The sequence below is a fragment of the Polypterus senegalus genome, chromosome 2 (genome assembly GCF_016835505.1).
Source record: "Polypterus senegalus isolate Bchr_013 chromosome 2, ASM1683550v1, whole genome shotgun sequence".
Lineage (NCBI taxonomy): Eukaryota > Metazoa > Chordata > Cladistia > Polypteriformes > Polypteridae > Polypterus > Polypterus senegalus.
In genome coordinates this window covers 86196546-86220357 of record NC_053155.1, presented here as the reverse complement: position 1 = coordinate 86220357, position 23812 = coordinate 86196546, and the positions used below count along the sequence as shown (strand labels likewise).

At 35.6% G+C, this 23812-nt stretch overlaps 1 protein-coding gene across 2 annotated transcripts; it reads right to left on the bottom strand.

Moving 5' to 3' along the window:
• Nucleotides 1-934: 934 nt before the first annotated feature.
• On the bottom strand, nt 935-23269 carry naa50 (N-alpha-acetyltransferase 50, NatE catalytic subunit). 2 transcript variants are annotated; one of them, XM_039744107.1, is made up of 5 exons: nt 23107-23269; nt 10830-10963; nt 7458-7577; nt 3347-3413; nt 935-2945 (listed from the first exon to the last, which is right to left on the bottom strand). In XM_039744107.1, the coding sequence occupies exons 1-5, from the start codon at nt 23112-23114 to the stop codon at nt 2768-2770; spliced, it is 507 nt and encodes a 168-aa protein (XP_039600041.1). In that variant the 5' UTR covers nt 23115-23269; the 3' UTR covers nt 935-2767. The 2 variants fall into 2 exon arrangements, with proteins under 2 accessions (XP_039600041.1, XP_039600040.1); XM_039744106.1 differs by having other exon boundaries at nt 10830-10966; nt 23107-23268.
• Nucleotides 23270-23812: the final 543 nt, after the last annotated feature.

The following is a 23812-nucleotide window of genomic DNA, read 5'->3' as shown; positions in this document are numbered from 1 at the left end:
CATAACAATGGACTCCCAGAGGTTTACATTTTGGGAAGGAAAATTTGTGGTTTTGCTTTTGACTTCTTTAATGGAACAAGGCATCTTCTGTTAACTTTTCTTCAACATTAATACATTTTGCATACCTTCCTAGATTAGCATTTCTTAAAACTTTGGGCAGCAGTTTAGACAAAGCATATACATCTTTTTATTACTCAGTTTTCATACATTGTAAAGGTTTATATTCCATTTGTCTCTTTTGACAAAATTTTGAGCTCTCATGATGCCAAGACAATATGTGTTTTATGCATGACCTCTCAATAATGAGAAACAGAAGTTAAAAAAAAGGGAATATTTCTGCTCAAATATGCAAAATGGCACTGGTGCATTTAATAAGATTTACTTCAAAAATAGACTTGGTGATTTAAAAACATTTGTTTTGAAATAGTTTTACAGCAAAACTAATTTTTTTTTAAGTTAGATGTCATTATTTTTACTATTTATTTTATATACTATTATCATTCATTTTTAGCAACAGCATCAATACAAATGCGCTGTATTTGTACTTTTATTTTCATACTTCACACTTCACCATCATTGCTTTCTCTACTGTAAAGGCTGGCTAGTATGTGCTAAGCACAAGCTCTTCTGTTCTAAACTTGGAAGAAACACCTATAACTCTCATAGCTTTTCAGTTATCAAGATGACAACATTAAAACATGTCATGGAATACATTATCATCATCCCATTAATGCACTTCAGATATTTAAATATCATAAAGGTTTGTTCCCTCAAATACTGTTTAGGACATCAATCATTCAGTGCTATGTTTGATCTGCATCATATAAAGGAAATTGATAACAATTTAAATCAAAATACATCTCTAGTAAGAAACAGGGCTAAACATAATAAATTCATTAAACTTATCTAAAGTCACTGCAATCCATGTACGAGATATAATGCAAATAGTATTCATTTATTTAGAAGTTAAAAAGTTTTATATTATAGAGCTCCAGAAAAAGATAAAATTCTTTCAAGAAAAAAAAAAAAACAAAAAAACAAAAAAAACTTCATGCTTTAATTACAATGGGGAAGAGAACATCACACCAAAGATTGCAAAGAGCTATTCCATCTTTAGAACATTTAAATGGTACAGGAGTTTAACCATAAACTGTGCAACTGCTGGTCCATGAATGAGTCTTCCACATCCAATGATTAGATCACCTCACACACATTATTGTGTGTGCTTAGTTTGGTTAGGCTATATAAAAAATCATTCAAAAGGAGACCACAGCAATAGGAGTTACTTAACTTAGCCCTTTTATGATCGAATTTGTGTAGGGTACTTTGAATATAAACCAAGTTTTGTTACTTATTATCTTTGCAGCATTTTTCCAAGTCTTTTGAAATCTGTAACACTTGAACTGAATTGAAAGTTTGCTTTGAGTGAGTGGGCTTCCTACAGTAGAAAAATGCTTCCTTGCATAACAAATTCACTTATTATCAACACTGCTGTAATGGCTTTTGAATCCATGTAACCTGAAGTTGATCAGTGGCCTGGTTAAACTAATATGGCACGCTAAGCAAAAAAATATCTCCTTTTAGAAATGTCCTAATCTGTGTAAACCCCATTCCTATATGTGGTTGAATAGTGCTTGGCACTCGGTTAACAACTAAAATATAGCACTGCAATACAACACTCCTTATAAACCAAAAGATGTTAAGAGAAAACTGCAAGCACCAATAGTTCTTAAAAAAAAAAAAAAAACCTTGCATTTTCCCTATAAGGAAAGGGCAGATCCTTCTAGTTTTATTTCCATGAGGTCATCATGGACTTTGTGACATAACATTTCAGAGACAAAACATCATTTATTCCTTAGATTTTATCACTGTTTTTCATTAAGTGAGACCTGAACCACTGTATAGGCAGGATAATCAGCTATCAGCCACTTAGCTATACCCACAATCAATTGCTGTTCCTGTAACATTTAAAGTTACTGAAAAAACAGATGTGTAGTGGACAATGTGCATGGGTAGCACTATTACAGAAATGTATTTGTCAAAAAAAACATCACAGCTGAAAAACAAAGATGTAAATGCTTGCCCTCTTAAAACAATAGTTATTTGTCAGATAACTCATCCAATGGGGCCATTTGCAGGTAACTTTTTTTAAAACACAAGAACTCTAGTGCCACAAAGGGCAAGACCAGATAACAAGTGAAAGGCAATGGAAAAAACCACTTGAACACAACTGTGTCAACAATTTGCTTAAAGCAAATCATTGACAAATTAGTCAGTGCAGTGTTTTTTATTTTTGATTAGAAACATCTCTTTTCAAAAGTGTTTTATTGACTGCAATAATGCAGTGCAGAAAATTTTCTTCAAAGTCATTTAAATTGTATGCATGTTGTCATCAATAGTTCTCTGATGGTGGTGAAGCCTTGTTTACCCTTTAAAACCGAATTGATACTCAGATAAAAATAATTTATGCTTAAATTATGGAAAAAGAATCTGTTGAAATTTTTGCTTGTTAACTTTTTCACCATATTATGCAAATGGTGTATAGGCTAACGTTGGCAATCATTAGGACAATGGTAATTTTGTCAGTCTCTTTTTGGTTGAATAACTAATATGAAAAAAAAATAGCCAGTAAAATTTCAAAGAACTTCACCTGCAAAATAAATGCAACCTTTGAATAATAAGTTTACATTTTTTCTTAAGAAAGTCGTAACCATGGTGCCACTGGATTCTAGCACTGGTCATCTGTTAAAGTCTTGGTGTGGTATGTTTAATCAGCTTTCTGGACAATGGGGCTCTGACCAGGGGAGGAGCTTTTGAGATTTTTCTGAAGCACATGTGCATCCGCTGGTTCTATTCTCTTATAATAATTCTTTTTTGTTTCTATAATTTCAAATCCAAACTTCCTGTAAAAATCGATGGCAGATTCATTGCTGATCTGAACATGCCTAGAAGGAAAAAAAAAAAATGTATTCAGAATAAATAATAAAAGTCATTGTAAAACAAGACTTCCAGGTGTTAGAGAAAAACTAAACCACTGAAATACCCAAGTAAATCGAAGTAAACCTAGATCAATGTAACAAAATAAAACACCCTTCTTTAATTAATAAATCTGAAAACATCACCACCAAGGACAGTGAAAAATATTTTACATCCATCCATCATATCAAAACCCACTTCAGGGTAACAACAGCCAAAATTTCAGGCAAAAGGCAGGGAACAAAATCCTAGGAAGGACACTAATAAAGACGTTTTAATATTCTTTTTCCATATACCCAATTCATACAGGCATATGCCTCTATCACACTAATTAATTTCACCTAGGAAAAGTTTTCAAGGAGATACTTACAAATAGATGTTATCAAAGGTACCTTCTTTTTCACATATGTTTAAAACATGGTTCAACATTTTTGTCCCTGTGAAGAAAATAAAACAGTCAATGGAGACATCAACAGTGAGGTCAGCAATTTGTGAGGCAACAGTAACTCATGATAATATTCATTATTGTTATGGGGATAGCACTCTTTAAGAATGATAGCAAGAAAGAAAAAAAAAAAACAGGTGTTCAGCTACTCAAGGTAAATATTTCTTGCTGCTATCTTGGATTTAAGTAACACCATTCCTGAACATATGCATATTTTGCCATGCCATTCATAAAATACCTTTAATGTGATAAACACATTTTTGTTTTAAATTACGGCAGCCAAATTTATAAAATATAAAAAAAAAATAAAAAAACAACAAAACATGGTACATGGTCAGTTTTTGTTTACTGCAGATCTAAGGACATTTGTCCATGTCAAAACAAAAAGTTAAATGTTGAATTATTCATACAATATGCCAAGATATACACAGGTTATGAGCTATGTTAAGTTTGCATTAAGCACTGCACTTTATATTCACATTAAATTCAATTTGCTTCCTCCAACTGGTGAATATTTTTCCTAAATGGTCATGGATTCTGTCTAGGAATTTTCTTGAAAATTAAAGGCATCACATATTTTATAGTGCTGCCATTAAAGGTACAATGTCAAAAAAAGTTATAAAAGAACACACATGAAAATATGGTTGGGTGATGAAATTATTACTATTTTAACATTATGTATTCATTAAAGTAATTTGCCAGCCATTCAACTTTCAATAATATGAATGTGAATTGTACATACATAGTTCAGTACATACCGTGTTTCCCTGAAAATAAGACCTACTCCGAAAATAAGCCTTAGCATGATTTTCAGGCTGCTCTGTAATATAAGCCCTACCCCAAAAATAAGCCCTAGCCAAGATCGTCAGCTTAAAAGTAAGGCGCCTAAGGCCAAGTTTATACTTCATGCGATGCGACGCGTGTGCCCAAAACATCCAATAAATTCTGAGGACACCTTGTCACAATATCTCTGAAAAGGATGTTTAATAATTACATCCATCAATTCGGTGATGCACCTATTCTTGCATCATCGGCACAAGGCAGAAACAAAATCTCTGGATGGGGCATCAGCTCATCGCAAGGTGAACACAAGCACACACATACACTGGTGTAACTGTAGCTTCACCAAATCCCCAAACCTTCATGTCTTTGGATGTAAAACTGAGCACACTGTGGAAACCCACCAGGAAAACATGCAAACTCCAGGTAGGGATCACAAGGGATGCAACTTCCTGCGAGACAGCAGCGCTACCACTCTGCCACCCCATATGTGTAATTTTTAGCAGTATTCATAATTTAAACAAAGTTAACGATTAATCTGTAAAATGTAACATACATATTTTAATGCATTTCATCATGAAAGTGATATCAAATATAAATCTAAGAATTCTAAATTTGCAGAGAGCTGGAATATTATAAACTTAATGTGTTCTGTGTGGCGATGCTGCCTGCCGCTGCTGTCAGGTCAGGAGGAAGCCCCAGAAGCGCGTAGCAATTTAACAACTGGGTCGGTTTTAAGATTATGTTTACAAAGGTCTACTTTAATGACAAAGTAAACTACGGGACTAAAGAGGACATTTAGAGTTTAAAGCTGACATTTCCACTTTAATCGCAAAACAAACATTTTCATTGTGTCCTTATTTTCTTTCTATCTGTGGTTCAAATACGCCGCCGTACAATCTGATGGTATTGTAAAGGTGCAAAAAAAAAAAAGTATCGTGTCATTACTTTGGGGAATATGCAACTCTTGAACATCAATGCACCACGAATGCATTTGTATGTCGGCATTTTGCTTCACCACATCTAACCATTCTTCAAATATCGAAGCACGCACATTGATCCTGTATGATCAGCAAGGCGGCTTTCTGTCAAATTTAGATAATGAACAGAGACTCTGACATCACATTCCAACTTTATCACATTGTGCCCTCCAACTGGTACTGCAACTTGTGCGCGCGGCACGTTAATTTCTGAGGATGTGCTCAGAGGACGCATCACAAGAATGCTGGGAACGTGTGGCAGCCATGATGCATGTGCATACATGTTTTTAAGTATGAAGTATAAACCGGCCCTTACTGATTACTGTTCTCTGTGTTAGTTGTATTAATACTGTATAAACTATACTATCAACTACTCTTCTCAAATATCCTGACAGTATTGCTGATAGTTGCCTAATCATTTTGATGATTGTTTTGCTTGACTACATTGCTAGAATAACTTGTGCTATCATTGTTTAATCTGCAATGGCCGATCCTGGAGAATCCTAAAAACGTAGCAAGAAATTCAGGGTTTGAATATGGAGATTTAGGACGATATTCCAGAAGATGATGACAGTTGTTCTTGAATAAATGTAAGATATCCCCTGAAAATAACCCCAGTCCATCTTTTGGAGCAAAAATGAATATAAGACCCTGTCTTATTTTCAGGGAAACACGTTAATACTTAAAGTGTCATAGCAAGCTTGCACTTATCAAAATGCTGGAGAAGGAAATCTAGAGATGTTTTTAGGCTGCTGCTTTCCCTCAAGATGTTGACATCTATTGCTATATGAGAAAACATCATGACTTTTATTTTTCTGTTTTATACTGAACCCAATGAATGGTAAGGACTCCACCCCCATACTCTTGCATTACCTCCTACAAGATTGAGCAAAGTCATAAGAATGTTCCTATTCTCAAAATACACACAGAAGACATGCAACATCCCAGTCAAAAAAATAAAAGCTAGTGCCCAGTTTCTCAGCCAGAATGGAATCCACACTGCTCTTGCTAGAACTAAATTATGACTAAGTTCTACAAGTGGATGAGAAGTATGATCCCTTAGTAAATGATGGTACATGCAATCTTATCCTGGTTTACAAATGAGGACTAACCTAGGGTTGGTTTACCCTTCTTTTCCTGTTTGTTATTGTCATTAGAAGGATAACTAGGCAAATTAACTGGTTTAGACATTGGAGAAACATATCTTTGCCAGATGATATTTTACTCTGCCTCATCTGACTGTGAGCCTAAAGTGGTTATAAGGTGAGGATGACACATCTGTGCTAAGAATCTGCATGTCTTATTTTTGGGTCACTACCCTATCTCAGATGTTAGGTGCACGTGCTGATACAGCACACTGCTGCATCCACCACATGGCAAATCAACTCAGGATCTCAGATTAGGACCAGAGTGCAGCCATACAACAGGAGGCACCTCAGCACCACACACGTTCAGATGGAATGGAACTGGAACAGTGTGAGGTTTTTTATGGTGGCTGGAGTGCCAATTCTGCCACCAAACCCCAGGTTTTCCCTGCAGAAGAAAAAAAAAAAAAAAACAATTTGATTGTTCTCTGCAGACATGTGCAGCAGCTGTCCAAAATGGGGAAATAATTGCTCACAAAAGAAGGTATAGGCATCACTAGACTAACCAACAAATCAGTACAACAACTGGGGTATGGTGTATGCTCTGGGACACCACTTTCAACTATACCAATCACCTATAAGTAGTGACCCAAACCTGCCAAATTAAAATCATGTGTAGTACCATGCAGCTAAAGTTCTGCAATAAGATTAGGAACTTTACCATTCAGTAGGAGTCCAGTCTGACAAAACAGTAACCTATATCCATAGAAGCCACTTGACAGACCATTCAGAGTTGTGTATTAGGTGCTGCCTAGGAAGAGACCCAAGAGCAGACCTATGATACGCTACAGAGATTCTCTCCATCTTATTTGCCATTGGAGTATCCTAGAATTCTTCACAATGTGGAGGCTGTTGGTGGCTTTAAAAAACTTTGGGAGTGGCAGGTTGAAAATGAGCAATGATGACTTTTTCTGCATACTAACTGAAAAACACTGAAGGTTTGGAAAACATTTATATTTATTAGAAAAAAATAAAACTTTCAGCCAAAACTGCAATACTTATGCCTAAGGATTGAGGAAAGGCAATTACTGAAAAAGACTGATCCTGTATGAGTCTCTCCTAGCAATATCAGATACAAGGCAAACTTCAACTAAACTTTATAACTTATGGAACCTCTATAAAAATCAATACCTATTCCAAGTCGACGGTATGGAGCCAGGCACCCTAGGGTCATGATATAAAGCCTCTTCTGATTTTGAGAGTGATCCACTCTACAGCAAACTGCACCCACTGCTATGTCATTGAAGTATGCTGAAATAGAGATATAAATTACAGCATTTTGAAATGAGCCAAAAAGTTTTGTGATACATTGAATAATCGATTTTTAAAGTAGACAGACCTTTGTGCTTAATAAAAATATCAGCACTTGTACAGTCATGGCCGAAATTATAGACACCCCTGGAATTTTCCCAGACAATGCACCATTTCTCCCAGAAAATTGTTGCAATTACAAATGTTTTGGCATACACATGTTTATTTCCTTTATGTGCATTGGAACAACACAAAAAAAAACAGAAAAAAAGCCAAATCTGACATGTCACACAGAACTCCAAAAATGGGCCAGACAAAATTATTGGCACCTTTTCAAAATTGTGGGTAAATCATTTTATTTCAAGCATATGATGCTTGTTTGAACTCACCTGTGGCAAGAAACAGGTGCTGGCAATGTAACAATCACACCTGAAGCCAGTTAAAATGGAGAAACGTTGACTCAACCTTTCTGTTGTGTGTCTGAGTGTGCCACACTAAGCATGGAGAACAGAAATAAGAGCAGAGAATTGTCTGAGGACTTGAGAACAAAAATTGTGGAAAAATATCAACAATCTCAAGGCTACAAGTCCATCTCCAGAGATCTTCATGTGCCTTTGTCCACTGTGCGCAACATAATGAAGAAGTTCACAACACATGGCGCTGTAGCTAATCTCCCTGGACATGGACGGAAAAGAAAAATTGATAAAAGACTGCAATGAAGGATAGTCCGAATGGTGGATAAACCGCCCCAATCAACTTCAAAACATATTCAAGCTGTTCTGCAGACAAAAGGGTGCAACAGTGTCAGCTCGAACTATCCGGCAACATCTGAACGAAATGAAACGCTATGGCAGGAGAGCCAGGAGGACCCCACTGTTGACACAGAAACATAAAAAAGCCAGACTGGAGTTTGCCAAAATGTACTTAAGGGAAACCAAAATCCTTCTGGGCGAACGTCTTGTGGAAAGATGAGACCAAGATAGAGCTTTTTGGTAAAGCTCATCATTCTACTGTTTACAGAAAATGGAATGAGGGTCTACGAAGAAAAGAACACAGTACCTACAGTCAAACATGGTGGAGGTTCTAAGATGTTTTGGGAATGTTTTGCTTCCTCTGGCACTGGATGCCTTGACTGCGTGCAAGGCCTCATGAAATCTGAAGACTACCAAAAGATATTCGGGCGCAATGTAGGGCCTAGTGTCAGAAAGCTGGGTCTGCGTCAGAGGTAATGGGTGTTCCAGCACCCAGAAATAGTTGAAGACAAAGTGCTGGAGAGTTCTGAAGTGGCCAGCAATGAGTCCAGATCTAAATCCGATTGAACTCTTATGGAGAGATCTCAAAATTGCTGTTTTGGAGAAGGCGCCCTTCAAATCTGAGAGACCTTGAGCAGTTTGCAAAAGAAGAGTGGTCGGAAATTCCAGTTGAGAGGTGTAACAAGCTTGTTGATGGTTATAGGAAGCGCTCGATTTCAGTTATTTTTTCCAAAGGGTGTGCAACCAAATATTAAGTTGAGGGTGCCAGTAATTTTGTCCAGCCCGGTTTTTGAGTTTTGTGTGAAATGATGTCAGATTTGGCTTTTTTCTCTGCTGTTCCAATGCACATAAAGGAAATAAACATGTGTATACCAAAACATTTGTGATTGCAACAATTTTCTGGGAAAATTCCGGGGTGCCAATAATTTCGGCCATGGCAGTAAATTATTATTTCTGTTAAAATAAGACATAGTTGCAGCAGATTTGAGACATAAATATCTATCCATTATGAAACAATTAACATGTTCTTAGGAGTATGTTCATAATTACATTCTGTGTACATCTGCACAAGTCAGCTAATAAGAACTACTTAAGAAATTAAAAATAAACCAGTTGCGATTTGGGGTCAGCGTTGATATCAGAATATTTAATATCTGTCAAGAGATTGGTTGACCTTTTGGAAATTAAAAGAAAAAAATATATATTTAGGCTACTTAAACCAAAGAAGAGTTCTGATTTGGAATTCCAATCTCAGGTTACCAGAGTACATTGGAATTAATCCCACATACATAACGTGGTCCATACTCAAGTAGTAAAAGAAACAATGCCATGTGAATCTTTACTGCTATGCTAAAAACAATTAAGTATTTGTAAGACAGGGTAAAAAAAGGTCAGTATTATGACATACTCAGCTGCAGTTTGAAAGTAAAAAAGCTGTCAGTTCCATTAATTCCATTGGTTTCCTTATTTTTAAATAAAAAGTGTTTTAAGCAAAAAAATTCTGCTTTATAATTTCCATAATATATACTACATAAAATAATGATAGTGCTACAAATCTACACAAAAGTTACATTTAATATAAATTATATTATTACTAGGCTGACCCGCCTTTTAAGCTGACCACTTGTTAAGGCAATTCAATATGTAGATCAATTTTATATTTTATATAAACTCATTAATTTGGTTATATTGCATTTGAGCAGTATTACTTTAATACTCATAGTTTCTGTTATTTTTGTAATGAAATTTAAAACTTTTTTTCTATATTGAGGTCGCCCTTTTGAACCCCCCTGATATTTACTACGTGGTGAGGAATTTGTACTCCATCAACATTAATTATTTCCATAATTTTGTCTATTTTTCCATCGCATTGCGCACAAAAGCAAGGGAACGATGGGAGCACCAGAACTCTGCTCACATCATGTCGCCGTCGCAAGCTGCAAGTAGTAAGTCTGTGATAAGCGGAATACCGCTACGCTTTCCACTCACGGGACGGAAGGACAATCCCGACCACTTTCATATAGTAAGAAAAAAAGAAGATATTGCACAGTCTGGAGTAGAAAATCATCTTTTACCTGGAAAAACAAAACTACAAATCCCATCGTGCATTGCAAAATGGACAGGGCGTGTGTGAAAGTCCGCGCCTGCGTAGCACTCACGGGACGGAAGGACAATCCTGACCGCTTTTATATAGAAGGATATTATGTAGCTGTCCATCTTATATGAACAGGTATATTTCAGCTTTTGCATGCTTTAAAAGAGAACAGCTCCCTCCATAAAAAGGCAAGTGCTACAAAGTATATCTAAAGGAGCACCACAAACTATTTGTTAAAAAACAAATGACATATTTTGTGATCACAGGACTAATCAAATTCTAATTAGACTTTACTAAATAAAATTCAGGTTGGTGCTAAAACAGAGCAGTACATGTACATTTCAAACTAATTCATTATAATAAAAGTCCAACTTTTGGTAAATGTTCCCAAAATGATATCCTTACCAAGTTTAGCAAGCTCTCCAACCTCTAGCACATCTTTGTAGAATTTATCATTGTAGCTGACGGGAAAGATGACCTGGTTCAACCGTTTCAGCTGTTTAATGTTGTGTGGTGTCACATCTCCCAGCTCAATCCGGCTACTAGAACAAAAGAAGATTGATCAAAAATAGCTGGCCACTAAAGACTAACTCAAATATAACCACATTTGTGAAACAGATTTACTGAAAAATTAAAGCAAAAAATAACACTCCAAAATGTCTTTCCACTCAATGACTTATGCAAATAATGTCATGTTTCATTAAAGTTTTGAGATGCACAATGAAAAGTCAGATGTCAGGGAAAAAAAGGTCAAAAGCTTGATTTAAATTAAAAAAATGTTTTAATTGGTAAATTATATGTTACAGAAAGATGTTTTGTCATAAGCATTGAAGCTGAACACAAAAATTTAAGGCTATGTTTACCATTTATGTAATTTGATCAAATGTTACTGCATGCTTCTTGGGATTTCTTGTATCATGCAGTCAGAATATCTTAGGCAACTGACAAAATTTTAATGGGGACTGAGCTGAAGAAGAGACAAACATTTGTCTGAAGAAGTATCACCCCAAGTGAGTGCAGTCATTTTAACTGGTTGGGTCATGCATTTAAATGAGGGAGTTAAAAGGATGCCAAATGAATCACATTTTAATACAACACCAAACATAGCCCCAAAAAATGAACAAAGGTTTCAATTCACATTTATCCTCCAAATGTAATGAACAAGGATACAGTTGTGTGTCCAACCACTCATCCATTTTATTACTCTAGGTTTACTTCAGAGTCACAGGAAATGTATGCCTATCCTGGCTACACTAGGTATGAAGTATTCACCATCACATAAATATATGTCTGCAACGGTGACAAAATAAAGTGCACTATATGTTAATTCCAAAATAAAACATATTTAGCTAATGTTTCAAAACTCCTAGAATTGTTTAAATATTCATACAATTCAGCTCATAACTGAACCACATGGCAAATCTCAATATTATATAGAACAGGTCATGCCTTAATAGAAGTGCATAATTGCAGAAATCCACAATTAACAGGCTTGCTAAAAGAAATATTTGTTGCTACCTCTGTCACAAATGAAATTCAAGCCTGTTTTTTTTTAAAAACATCATAAAATATATCAATGTCATATGCAATTTATATAATAAACAAAAACAAATTGTGGCATTGAGCCCCAAACTGCAACAGGGAAAAAGACATGAAAAACATGAACTGTTTTGGACTGCTCAAATTGATCACTAGGAATCTGCTTTACCAAAAATATTCAGAGATTCAGAGATGCCTCTTGTGCCTTCTCTCTTAGCAGTACAAATATTTGAAAAGGACTACTTGTACTGCATAAAAATATCACTTCACAATTAATCATCCTGGGGTCAATTCATCAGTAAAATCAGTTAATATTTATTTGCCCAAGTTTATGACTCCATGGAATGTGATCATCAAATATAAAATAAAATAGATCCAAAAGGAAAATAAATTGTCTAAATTCTGTATTTTTTCCTCCGATTGCTAACTTTCAGACTCTACTAACTATTATACTTCAATAATATTAAAAACCATTAAACATTCTTCATTTTTAGACTGACATCCTCAGTTTTCACCAATAATAAACATTCAAAGTAATCTTTACCCAATTTGAAATTCATTATTTTTTAGTAAAGTATTACACTTCTCAATAATAAAACATTTCTAAGCATATACTGCTAAAACAAACAAAATGCAAACAATGGGATGCAAACAAAAATAGTAATATAAAAATGGAAAACAAAGTAAAATTGCATCTCAGCATCTTCAGAATTTATAAATGAAGCATAAAGAGTTTACCTTTTACAAACCATACACATATACAGAAAAACCCAAATGCAAATCTCAATATTAGGTACTTCATACCAAATTATAAAAGATCATTTCAATTTCAAAAATCCACTAAACAGATAAAGATATTTCAATAACCATTTTATGGTCCACAAATACACAGACCAGCTTCAACATTAAAAACAATTGACAGATGCACTGAACAACACTGATTATTTCATAACAGTAACAAACGTAAAGGGGTGGGATAGATTTGTCAGCAAGTCAACAGTCAGCTCTTCAAAGTGTTGTGTTGGAAGCAGGATAGATGGGTAAGCATAAGGAACTAAGCAACTTTAATGAGGGCCAAATTGTGATGACTGGGTTAGAGTATCCCCAAAATGGTAGGTCTTGTGGAGTGTTCCTAGTATGCAGTGGTTAGTGCCTATTAAAAGTTGTCCAAGGAAGGACAACCAGTGAACTGGCAACATGGTCATATATGCCCAAGGTTCATTAATGCGCACGAGAACGAAGACTAGCCCACCTGGTCCAATCCGACGGAAGAGCTACTATAAACACACATTACTAAAAAACCTAATGCTAGCCATGAAAGAAATGCATCAGAACACACAGTGCATCACAACTTGTATATGGGGCTAAATAGCCACGATCAGTCAGACTGCCCATGCTTACCCCTGTCCACCAGTGAAAGCACCTAAAAATGGGCACGTGAGAGTCAGAACTGAACCATGGAACAATGGAATAAGCTGATCTAATCTGATTAATCACATTTTCTTTTACATCATGTGGATGGCTGGGAATGTGAATGTTGTTTACCTGGGAAAGGGATGGACTATGCGAAGTAAGCAAATTGGCAGAGGCAGTGATAGGCTCTGGGCAATGTTCTACTGGGAAATATTTCATCCTGCCATTCATGTGGATGTTATTTTGACAGGTACCATCTACCTTGTTGCAGAATTCAAACACCCCTCCATGGCAATGGTATTCTCTAATGGCAGTGGCCTCTTTCAGCAGGATAATGTGCCCTGCCACACTGCAAAAATTGTCCAAGAAAGATTTCAGGAATATGATAAACAGTTTAAGATTTTGAGTTCAGTTTTTGACTTGGCCTCAATTCCACAGATCTGAATTCAATCAACCATCTGTTGGATAGGCTGGAAAACAAGTCTAACCTATAGATGCCCCATCTCACAACTTATTAGACTTAAAGGATCTGCAGCTAACATCTTGGTGCTAGATACCAATGGATGCCTCTAGAGTTCTTGTGGAGTCCATGCCTCAATAGGTCACAATTACTTTAGCAGCACGAGGGTGCCCTACACAATGTTAGGCAGGTTGTTTAAATGTTGTGGCTGACCAGTGTAAATAGTACACTTGAAAGCCAAACATTATGGTAAATTGTAATACTATTTTCTGAATCAACTATTCTAAGGCATTTACAAGAATAAACTACCAAAGCAAACAAGCTATTTTGGACAAATTAGCTTTTTTTATGTAAACACTATACAGTTAGCTTTTTTTATGTAAATACTATACAGTTACAGTCCTACATATACTATAGGAAGAAATATCAACAATTTAGAAAACTGCATGATTTATATGAATGATTGTGAACATTTGTTTTCAGAAATGTGAGAAGCATAACACAAGTACAGCAGATGATTTATTAGTTTGAGCTGTACTATTAACTGTGAACATGGTACTAGGGTGTTGTACTATGTTAGCCATTAAGAATGTAATGAGAAGCAGCTGCGGATCTAATAAATAAAGGATATGGCATATTACTAAATACTTAATATACTGCACGCAGGCAAAATCGTGCCTCTATGGAGTAGAAGCATTGATATAGTGACCTTAAAAATATTGTTGAGGACAAAATATTGCATCATTTCAGTGCAGTTCAAACTGATTGACAGTCAATTCTGGCTTCAGCCACCTGCTGAATCTATGCTGAATTAAGACAGTTTCACAATTTATACATGTTAACATTTGAACCAGAGGGAGCAGACAGTAACAAGCCGTCTACATGGGTGAGAAAAAAGTCGCATTTTCATCAGTTCAAGAGGTGAATACCGGCTATTGAATCCACTGGAATAGCAGAGCATTAATAAGAGTTTTGATGGATAAAACATGTGCCTGTATGCACAATTTACCATTGATACATTTGTATATAAAAACATGTTTCAGTCTGGCCATACAATACACTCCTAACATGTATCATTCATTATTACCTTTTACTTTTCCACATTTTGACTTAAAGAATAGTAATTGATATACCTGCCATTTTCTATGTCTTGAATGTTTCTCCTTTTCCATAAGGTTTCGGTGAAAAATAAATTGTGTATGTGTTTGTGTGTCTGAAAAACAACAATCAAACAATGCAGTACATGCACAGTGCTTATTGCTGGTTTATTTCCTTAGAAAATAACAGAAATTAAAGCTTACCTAAGACATTATGTGGATAAAATTGTTCTAGCAACTTACCAATCATCAGTTACAGCAAGGTAATCTTTTTGGGCTCTATTTATGAATTACGACATTCACCTTTATTTGTTATTTTAAAAATTCAACTTGATGATACTAGTCATCAATGCCGCATAAGATAGTGAAAACACTTTTGAGCTTCATAAAAATTATTACAGCTCTCAAAACACAGCTTGTGTGACACAGTACTATAGAAAAGTATTTGCTTACTTTTTGGTTATTTTCAGGTCTTCACCCAAAAATCTGAGGTAAAAAGGTACCAATGAATGGACTAAATCCAAATGTCTCTAACATAATTATGGAAAATTTCATACAGAAACACTAGTAGGTTTGAGCAAGAACTGCTTGTTTCAGTTACTGCCACAATATCCCTAATCGGGTTTCAGTCTGACTTTTTTCACTCGAGACTTGCTTTTGCATTTAGGACAACTACTTTTCTGTATGACCCAACTATGCTTCACCTTTAACTTACAAAATAATTTCCATACAATCACAATACCATCATGACTGGCTGCTGGTATAATAATATTCTTACTGTGAAAGGCTTTGTATGCTTTACACCAAGCCATTTTTCTGTCTCATCTATTTAAAAAAACTTCTGCCAGAAAGATTGGAGATCATTCAAGCATGTCGTAACAAATGAGGAAAGTAATTGAATATGGTTTTGGCAATTTAAGACATATGTAGTATTACTATATTAAGCAATTAATCACCTGATGTAAACAGCTATAATTACTATTATTGGGCAAAGTGGGTAAACAGAATGAATGCATATATGAAAAAGCTCATCTTAAGTAAAGCTTGCAGCATTCTCATTAGGGCGAGATATTGTCTTAAGCCACATAAAATAAATATTTCAGTTTTACTTTCTCAGAATATCAACAGAGTAGAGCAAGCTACTGTTTTCCAATATAGAAATATGGTGTTTTTTTTGTAAAAACAATATTGTATATTTTGACTTTTGTTATCTCTTTATGACTAATCTAATGAATTTCACTTGTGGTAAAAAATGGGCGGTCCCTTCAACAGAACAACAAATGGGGGATTTTATTGTCTTGAAGCAATTTAAAGGTAGCATTTACAGAAAATATAAGGTAGCATTTATAGAGAATATATGATCATCATGGTCTACTTGATCTGTCTTACCACATGTGCATAATAGATTTATTCACTGTCATTTTTCGTCTAGTAACTGAAAATAAGCCATTTAAAATCAAAATTAATAATAAAAATTCAAACACCATCATTGTCACATGAATATGAGATGGCCACGAAAAATCTGGCAATTAAATTTACACAAACACTTCAAAGCTGATTTTACAACAATACACTTTTGAAATAAGGTTGCTCTAAAAAAATACTTTGCCAGTATATGGAGCAGACACCAACAAGGTAGTAACAACTTGCTCTAGAGTAATAGTTAATGGACAAATCAAATTTGTTCAAATTGCAAATGTCAGACTTCTGATGCTTTACATTTCTAAACCTTCCTTTCATTTATTAGATTTGTCTAAACGTTGCTTTGTTCCAAATCGGGAGATGATCAGTTACTTTGTTTCAGCTTCTAATTAGTTTGCCTGCTTTTCATACATCAAACTTTCACTCAAACAAGCACCTTTAAGGTGTGTACAAAAAACACATTTTCCCCACAAGAAAATTCATCATGAAGGTTTGATAAGAGCTGCACTTGTGCAACAGCAAATTTGCAATGATTATGTGGTTTGTTTACCAAGCAGAGCTCTGTAAGCAGAATGTCTTTTTTCTGATAACTAGAAGAGAAAATCTAGGTGACTCTGTAAGAAGCTCTGATGAAGGCATACAGTGATTTACATCAAAATCATTTACAGAGTAGATATATCACCAGGTGAATTTGACTTCACTGTATGATGTGTATTTATTCTCCAATAGCCTCTATTTAGGTCATGCCAAATCAAATTTATGCAGCCTTTAGGTCTTTAAATATTTGTTAATAATGTTAACTGGGAATGTTCGATTCACATTTACTACAAAGTATTAAAGTTAAGACACCTACAGTGTTCACATCATGCCAGAAGCGTGATTGCAATGATAAGACACCGAACCTGTGAATGTTACTCTTACCATGTAAGATTAGGGAGTTTGTTCATTGAATGCAAGGGACATTCATTTAACACCAACTTTGTATGTGGTTGGTTTAATCTACTCAATCACAGAGAATCTACATGATCAATTGTTATCTGATCTGATTGTGAGAGAGAAAATGAGGCTGTGAACCTCTATTTGGTTCTAGGATTTATTTGATTGACTCTTACTTGTACAAGTTGTTTTATGCAAATAACTGCATACTGTACATGGATTTATTTTTGTACTGAGATTTAGGCCTGGTTAAAAATATTGATTTTCTGATTAATCATTATTTTGTCATTTAAACAATTTGATATTGATTCTTAAAATCTCAGATCGATGTCAATTTCTATCCTGCTCAATTACTATACAAGTATGTAGATTTTTGTTTATGGCGTTTGATCCAGTAGATGTCACTAATGCGCCCGTTAAGGCTTTCTATGGAAAAATCACTTTACTACACTGACTAGAGTGAGAAGGGTCTGGCTGCAGGTAGGACAGCATAAAATGGTGTGTCCTCCTCCACTGAGATCAGCGCCTCAGACACTTAAACCATTTGTGTGGACTTCCTACAGATTCAAACTGTTTGTCAGTAAAGAACAAGATAAAAGCAAAGCCATTTGTAAGCTGTGCAGCTCAGAAATTAAGTGCTGTTGTAACACAACAAATTTGAGAAATCATTTATCCCAATGTCACCCATAAATGTAATCTCAGTCAACATCCAAACGAGTAGAGCCTAAATCTACACTGGAGACAGCAGGTAGCTCCAACCTTCTACTTAATTTGCCATGTGCCCAAAAAATAATTATTGCAGTTTTTATCTGTAAAGATATGAGAACCTGCACAGTTGTTGAAAACAAGGGCTTTTGACAAATGATGCAGGCTTTCACACTGTGGTATGCTATAATCAACCAGAAAGCAAGTGAGTGAAATTATTATCTCTGGGCTTTATGAAGATCTTAAGAAAAGCATGGCCACATCTCTCAGGTCAGTGGAGAAAGTAGGCCTAACTAGCGACAGGTGAACATCCAGGGAAGCAGATTCCTACTTGATGAATAACATGTCACTACATTAGAAACAACTGGGCACTGGTGGAGGATGTGCTGCAGATATGTGCATTGCATACCAGTCAAGCTGCAAGCGACCTTATGGCCTATACAGTATGCAGAGCTGCCGAGATGGCTAGCTGTTGTTCCAAAAACCTTTCTAGCATTTCCAATGTGCTGATCCTTCACAAGTTTGTGTGTTGGCCAAGTCCAACAAATGTTATTTCTCTTTAAACATGGGCACATGAGCGGGCCTGCAATACCAAAATGAGCTTGTGCACAAAGCAGCTGGAGTGAAGAATCTCCATAAGTTGTACTACACAGATCATATTAACAGAGTTGTCAGTCACAATGGCCGCATTTTTTTCTTTTACGTTCTGTTCATCCAATGATGCTGTCAACAAGCATTAGCACTAGATCCTCATTTTAAAAACGCTTCCAATTTGTCTGATGAGGAACTGTGAGGACACATTTTTGAGACTTATTTGTTTCTATTTGATGGTGATTCTGCACTTGGATTTAAGCACTAGACTATGTCATGGACTAGGCTAGCTACTTTGTGTGTCTGCGTATGTGTATTTAAGGAAGTCAAAGTAGGTGTAGAAAACTAGAACAACACTTAAAACAATAACAGAATACCACCTCCAAAACAAAGTTACTGGAACTTTTAGCCAAAAACAGATTAAATGCATATGGTTTAAACACTAAACTCTTGTCATTATTATTTATATTTTGTATACATGTGGGACAATAAGACTTGTCTGAAAGTAAATCTTCAACAGGTGTTTCCAGTTTCATTAAAGCAGGAAGAAATTTCACAATTTTTCTGACATAGTTTTATATTCTGAGCTCTAGATCTTCTATTTTTATTTTACATTTTCTTTTTTAAAAACAGGTACTGTTTTCTTACACAATTATTTCACCTGCACATTTAACATAGACAGTTTATCTTCTCTGTCTGCTGCTGTGTTTCATCTTCTTTAATGGGTCAGCATATATGCATTATATTTGCATGAAACTTGAAATGTGCAATTTTCCAAATGCTCTTTTTGAAAGGAGTTCTTGACAATTTTTGTAAAATGTGGGAGCTGAAGAATTCAAGAAAGAGCAGAAAAAGAAAAAAAGAAGTTTTAGACACAGCACCTTACAGAAAATTCAAACAAAGCTAGATTTAAGTATTTATTAAATATCTGCAATGACATGCCAGTATAATCTTGGTAGGGCCAGGACTACTGTGATATCTAGCATGTTATTTGTTTTAGATTTTTCCCCAATTTTGAAATTCTGAATAAAACAGATTTTTTTCTGCATTTAAACTGAAAAGGAGTAGGCGATACTAGCTAGATCCAACAATTGTACTAAATTTTCTCATACAGTAAAGTTGTGTGATAATGTGACTGGCCTTGGCTTGTTCTATTTTTCAGATTAAATAAACTTTATTATTCCCAAGGTGAAATACTTTATAGAAAGATATTTTAAAGATTACTACAAATTACTGATATTTCTCCCACACTATGCACAGCCAAGTAATGTACAAAGGAAGTTTATATATATAAAAAAAAAAATAAAAAAAAATTACAACCTTGAAGCTTAAAGTTTGATGAAAAACAGTAAAAACACATTTGACATTCTACTTGCTAAGATGTTCGAAAGTCCTACTCAGATACTCTTTAAAGACTGTCAAGGTTTCTACTATAGGACTTATTATTAGTCTGCTGCATATTCCTACAACTCTTTACGTAAAGAAGTGTTTCCTGACTTTGATCTTAAATGTAATTTATATTACTAAACTAGTACGAACTGATTACTGTTTTGAGCATGACTTGAAAACTTGCAGAGAAATATCAAAAAGTAGAAAAATAAATTTGTTTCGGCCAACATGACAATTTTTCTTACATCAAGCAACCATTTCCTGAGCCAAAACATTTCAAAAACAGCAAAACAAACCATTGCCAAGTCAGTGTCTTTCACCTTGTCTTCCAAGTAAAAACATAAATATCCATTGTTAATATTTGACATAAATTTCTAAACAGACAATATTTAGCATTTATGCTCATAAAGGAAAAAAAAGGAAAAACCAATGGAAACCAGACTGTCAGCCTAGTTCTGGTTCCTGGAGTTAATGGAAAATAGATATAACTGTAACTAATGGTTTCCCAAAATTCACTATTGTAATTTTCACTGATTTCAATAAGGTACAAGTGTTTGAAGGTTCAGGCATTCACCTAAATGCAGATATCATTAGCTTTTCTTGGATGAACCAGCCAATGAAGGCAAGTCAGTTGCTCATGTACGCCAAATCCATGCTCATGTACAGCAAACTTAAATGACCAATCATTCTATTACATTAGAAGAAAATGTGAGTATATTTGAAGTGGGGCAGACAAACACTGAAAAAAAACATCACCCCCCCAATCCATAACCAAACCAGAGAAAGAACACTGTAGAATTAGTGCAGAAATTACATCAACACAGAAAATAATGGTTTTATGGTGTTACGTTTACTGAGTAACGAGGTGTTGCAAATAGATTAACTGTGGAATTGATGACTGGCTTGCTCTTTCTTTTAAATTAAGTAGACAAAAAAAATATGGAACTGGCTGACCAAATTTAAAATGACACTTTATGGTGTGCGGTACTGCGGAAGAAACAAGACTCCAGTAGAATTCTTCATATCATTTTTACCATGGTAAAGCACATCAGAATGCTGCCCTTGTTACTTGGCCTTCTGACATGACATAAAGCACACACCGGTATAACTGTGAAGATGAATAAAGAAGGCGAAAACAGAGCAGCTGAGGCTGCCCTCACATTCACATGATAAACACAGTTAGTAGCTGGTTACTAAAAAAAAATGCTAATCTTGCGTAGTGTGTAGCATACATGTCCTAAAACTGACAGTGTGTTGTTTCGGTGATTGAATTTATATAAACATGTCTACTGCAGAAAATGCATGCTATAACAATGATCATGGATAGCAGAATGAAATTGCAATAGGGTTCTGGCTACTTTTGTCTTAATATACTAAAATTTTGACATTTGCATTGTTAGTGTAGCGACTCAACCTGATATAGAACAGGCAGGTGAGACAAACTGGGGGTTGCCGGGCACACTTAAGGAGCTTAAAACAAGGTGCAATGAACAGCGTGATCAGACCCAGCAAAGGAAGACGGCACTATGTGAATTCTCAGGATGACAGCAATCCCCCCTTAAAAAGGAAGAGCGGTGTCCTCCTGGGACTGACATGGTAACTTCTTAAAGGGACAATAAATGGTCTTTTCAAAGACCATTAAACAGCTGCTTGAGTCTGTGCCATCATATTTTGGTGTGTTGCATTTTATTTTGAATGCTATATGATGTGATGACATAACATTACATTATTTTCTCCAAACTTAAAACTATCAATTTTTGAAGGGGTCAATTTCAGATCACACTTGTTCAGTTATCACACTAACAATTATTTTTCTGCAAAATGCTCATGGATGTATTTTACAAAATTATATATTATTACTAAAAATAATGCAGAGATGCAAAAAATTTAGAAAAATAAAGTACTATAAAACCAGTGACTATTATGTGCTGCCAACAGAAAATACATTTGTGATGTGATTTAATGCATGCAGTTATTTTCAACAGTCTGTAATAGCACTGGACCTACAGTTAAGAAAAATAAGCACATGCTTGGGGCACCAGTAAGTTTTTTTTTAAAAAAGCAGGAGAAAACTTTATATATACTTAGTTATAAGTTAGCAACAGTAAGCATTATTTTACATCATTTCATCCACACATGTTGAACTGCCATATACTGTATCTTCAAGTTTTGAAAGCTTAAGAATGGGAGAGGTTTTGCTTGTTACAAATGATTATATTTCTTCATCAGACTATCTTTTAAAGTTTTGTCCACCAATGTTGATTACTCCAGAAGGAGGATTTTGAAAATTGAAAGGTGCGCTCTTGAGATCGTTTAATTTCAGTAGTGTGACAAGTCTTAAAGCCTTCTTTAGTAGTCTGAACTGTAGGTCTTGTTTTGATAACCTGGCTGAAAGCGGTATTCAATCAATGGAAATGTACAACTGTAACATCAACGAGAAGAGTACACAAATGGAAGTTGAAATATGATAAACTAGACCCCAACATGAGTAAAGCTTTCTTCACACTACCGAAAATAGCACATGAAAGGTCTCTACAAATCTCAGCTTAAGTAGGGTTCCTTGTCTGGATGGCATGTACTCAAACTTCTTACTGTTGCATCTTTAAATTGTTTCTTATGCTGATGTTGAAATGGTAAGATATTTGTCACTTATCCTTTACTTTTTCTTTTTTTAAGAGAGTAACCCCACAAGGAGCAAAATGTGCTTTGACATTTTCAAAATCACGCTAGATAGCTCTCCCACAACGATGACCGTTGTTACCGACTGCTGTGAAAAGGTTATCTCAAGCTTTTGGTCCCTTGGACTTAACTCCACCTATGTTCTCGGAAGATGCCCAAGAGCGTTAGTAAAAATGAAACGCGATGGGATTAGGTATTGAGCCTTGCCACCCCAACCTCCTCCCATTTATCCGCCATTAAACCGCACATGTCAAACTCCCGGTCCTGACAGAAGCTGTTCATGTAACGGGTTCTGCTACCGAACCTCGTTAAGTCCGCGCTGACGCGGGTCGAGCTCCACGGGCCCACTGCTGCAACACGCTTTGAAATGACGGGCTGGCTTCCCTCAGCCGGCACTCGCTGGCAACTGAACGACTTGGGCCGAACATACGACCAGATGAACTGCACTCACCCCTTCATGTTGAGGCAGTTGGAGTCCACGCGGCCTCGCTTCGAGATCTCAACGGTCGTAGCTCTGGTGTTCTCGCGCTACCGCTCCCGCTCCACATGGATCAATCTCCTCACTGCCGCCGCCTCCTCCTCCCGACCGGGCCGCAGGCGTAAACTATGACCCCGCGGTGCCCTGCAGCTCACGACACACAAATCTGAAAGAAATATCAATTGACAATTTTTTTTTAACAAACGGCCGATGAAGAAAATGCCATGCATTTGCGACAAAAGGAAAAATAATGCAAATTTAATTAATATGTTAACGAAACTACAAAAATATGACCTTTGACATCTTACCTTAAAATATAGTACCTAAAACGTTTATATATTGCTTTTGATTAATCAATCATACATGGAATACAAATAGAGTATTTAACATCTATGCCGAAAAAAGTAATATTGTAATCGACCAATTCTTATCACCACGTGACCGGACTCATTCCTCTTCCTCTAGCAGTAGTCCCGCGGTCGGATGCTCCATCGAAAGAGAAATGCCGGAATAAATATAAAGGAACGTTCAAGCCTCTTGATTGTATACAATTTATAATAAGTAATGTTTTATCATACATGTTTCTAAATGGAAATCTGCGTTTTTCCACATCTTTAATAGACGAAAGTAAATTTTATAGATACGTTTTCCAAGTGAATGGAAATTGAGCAACATCATC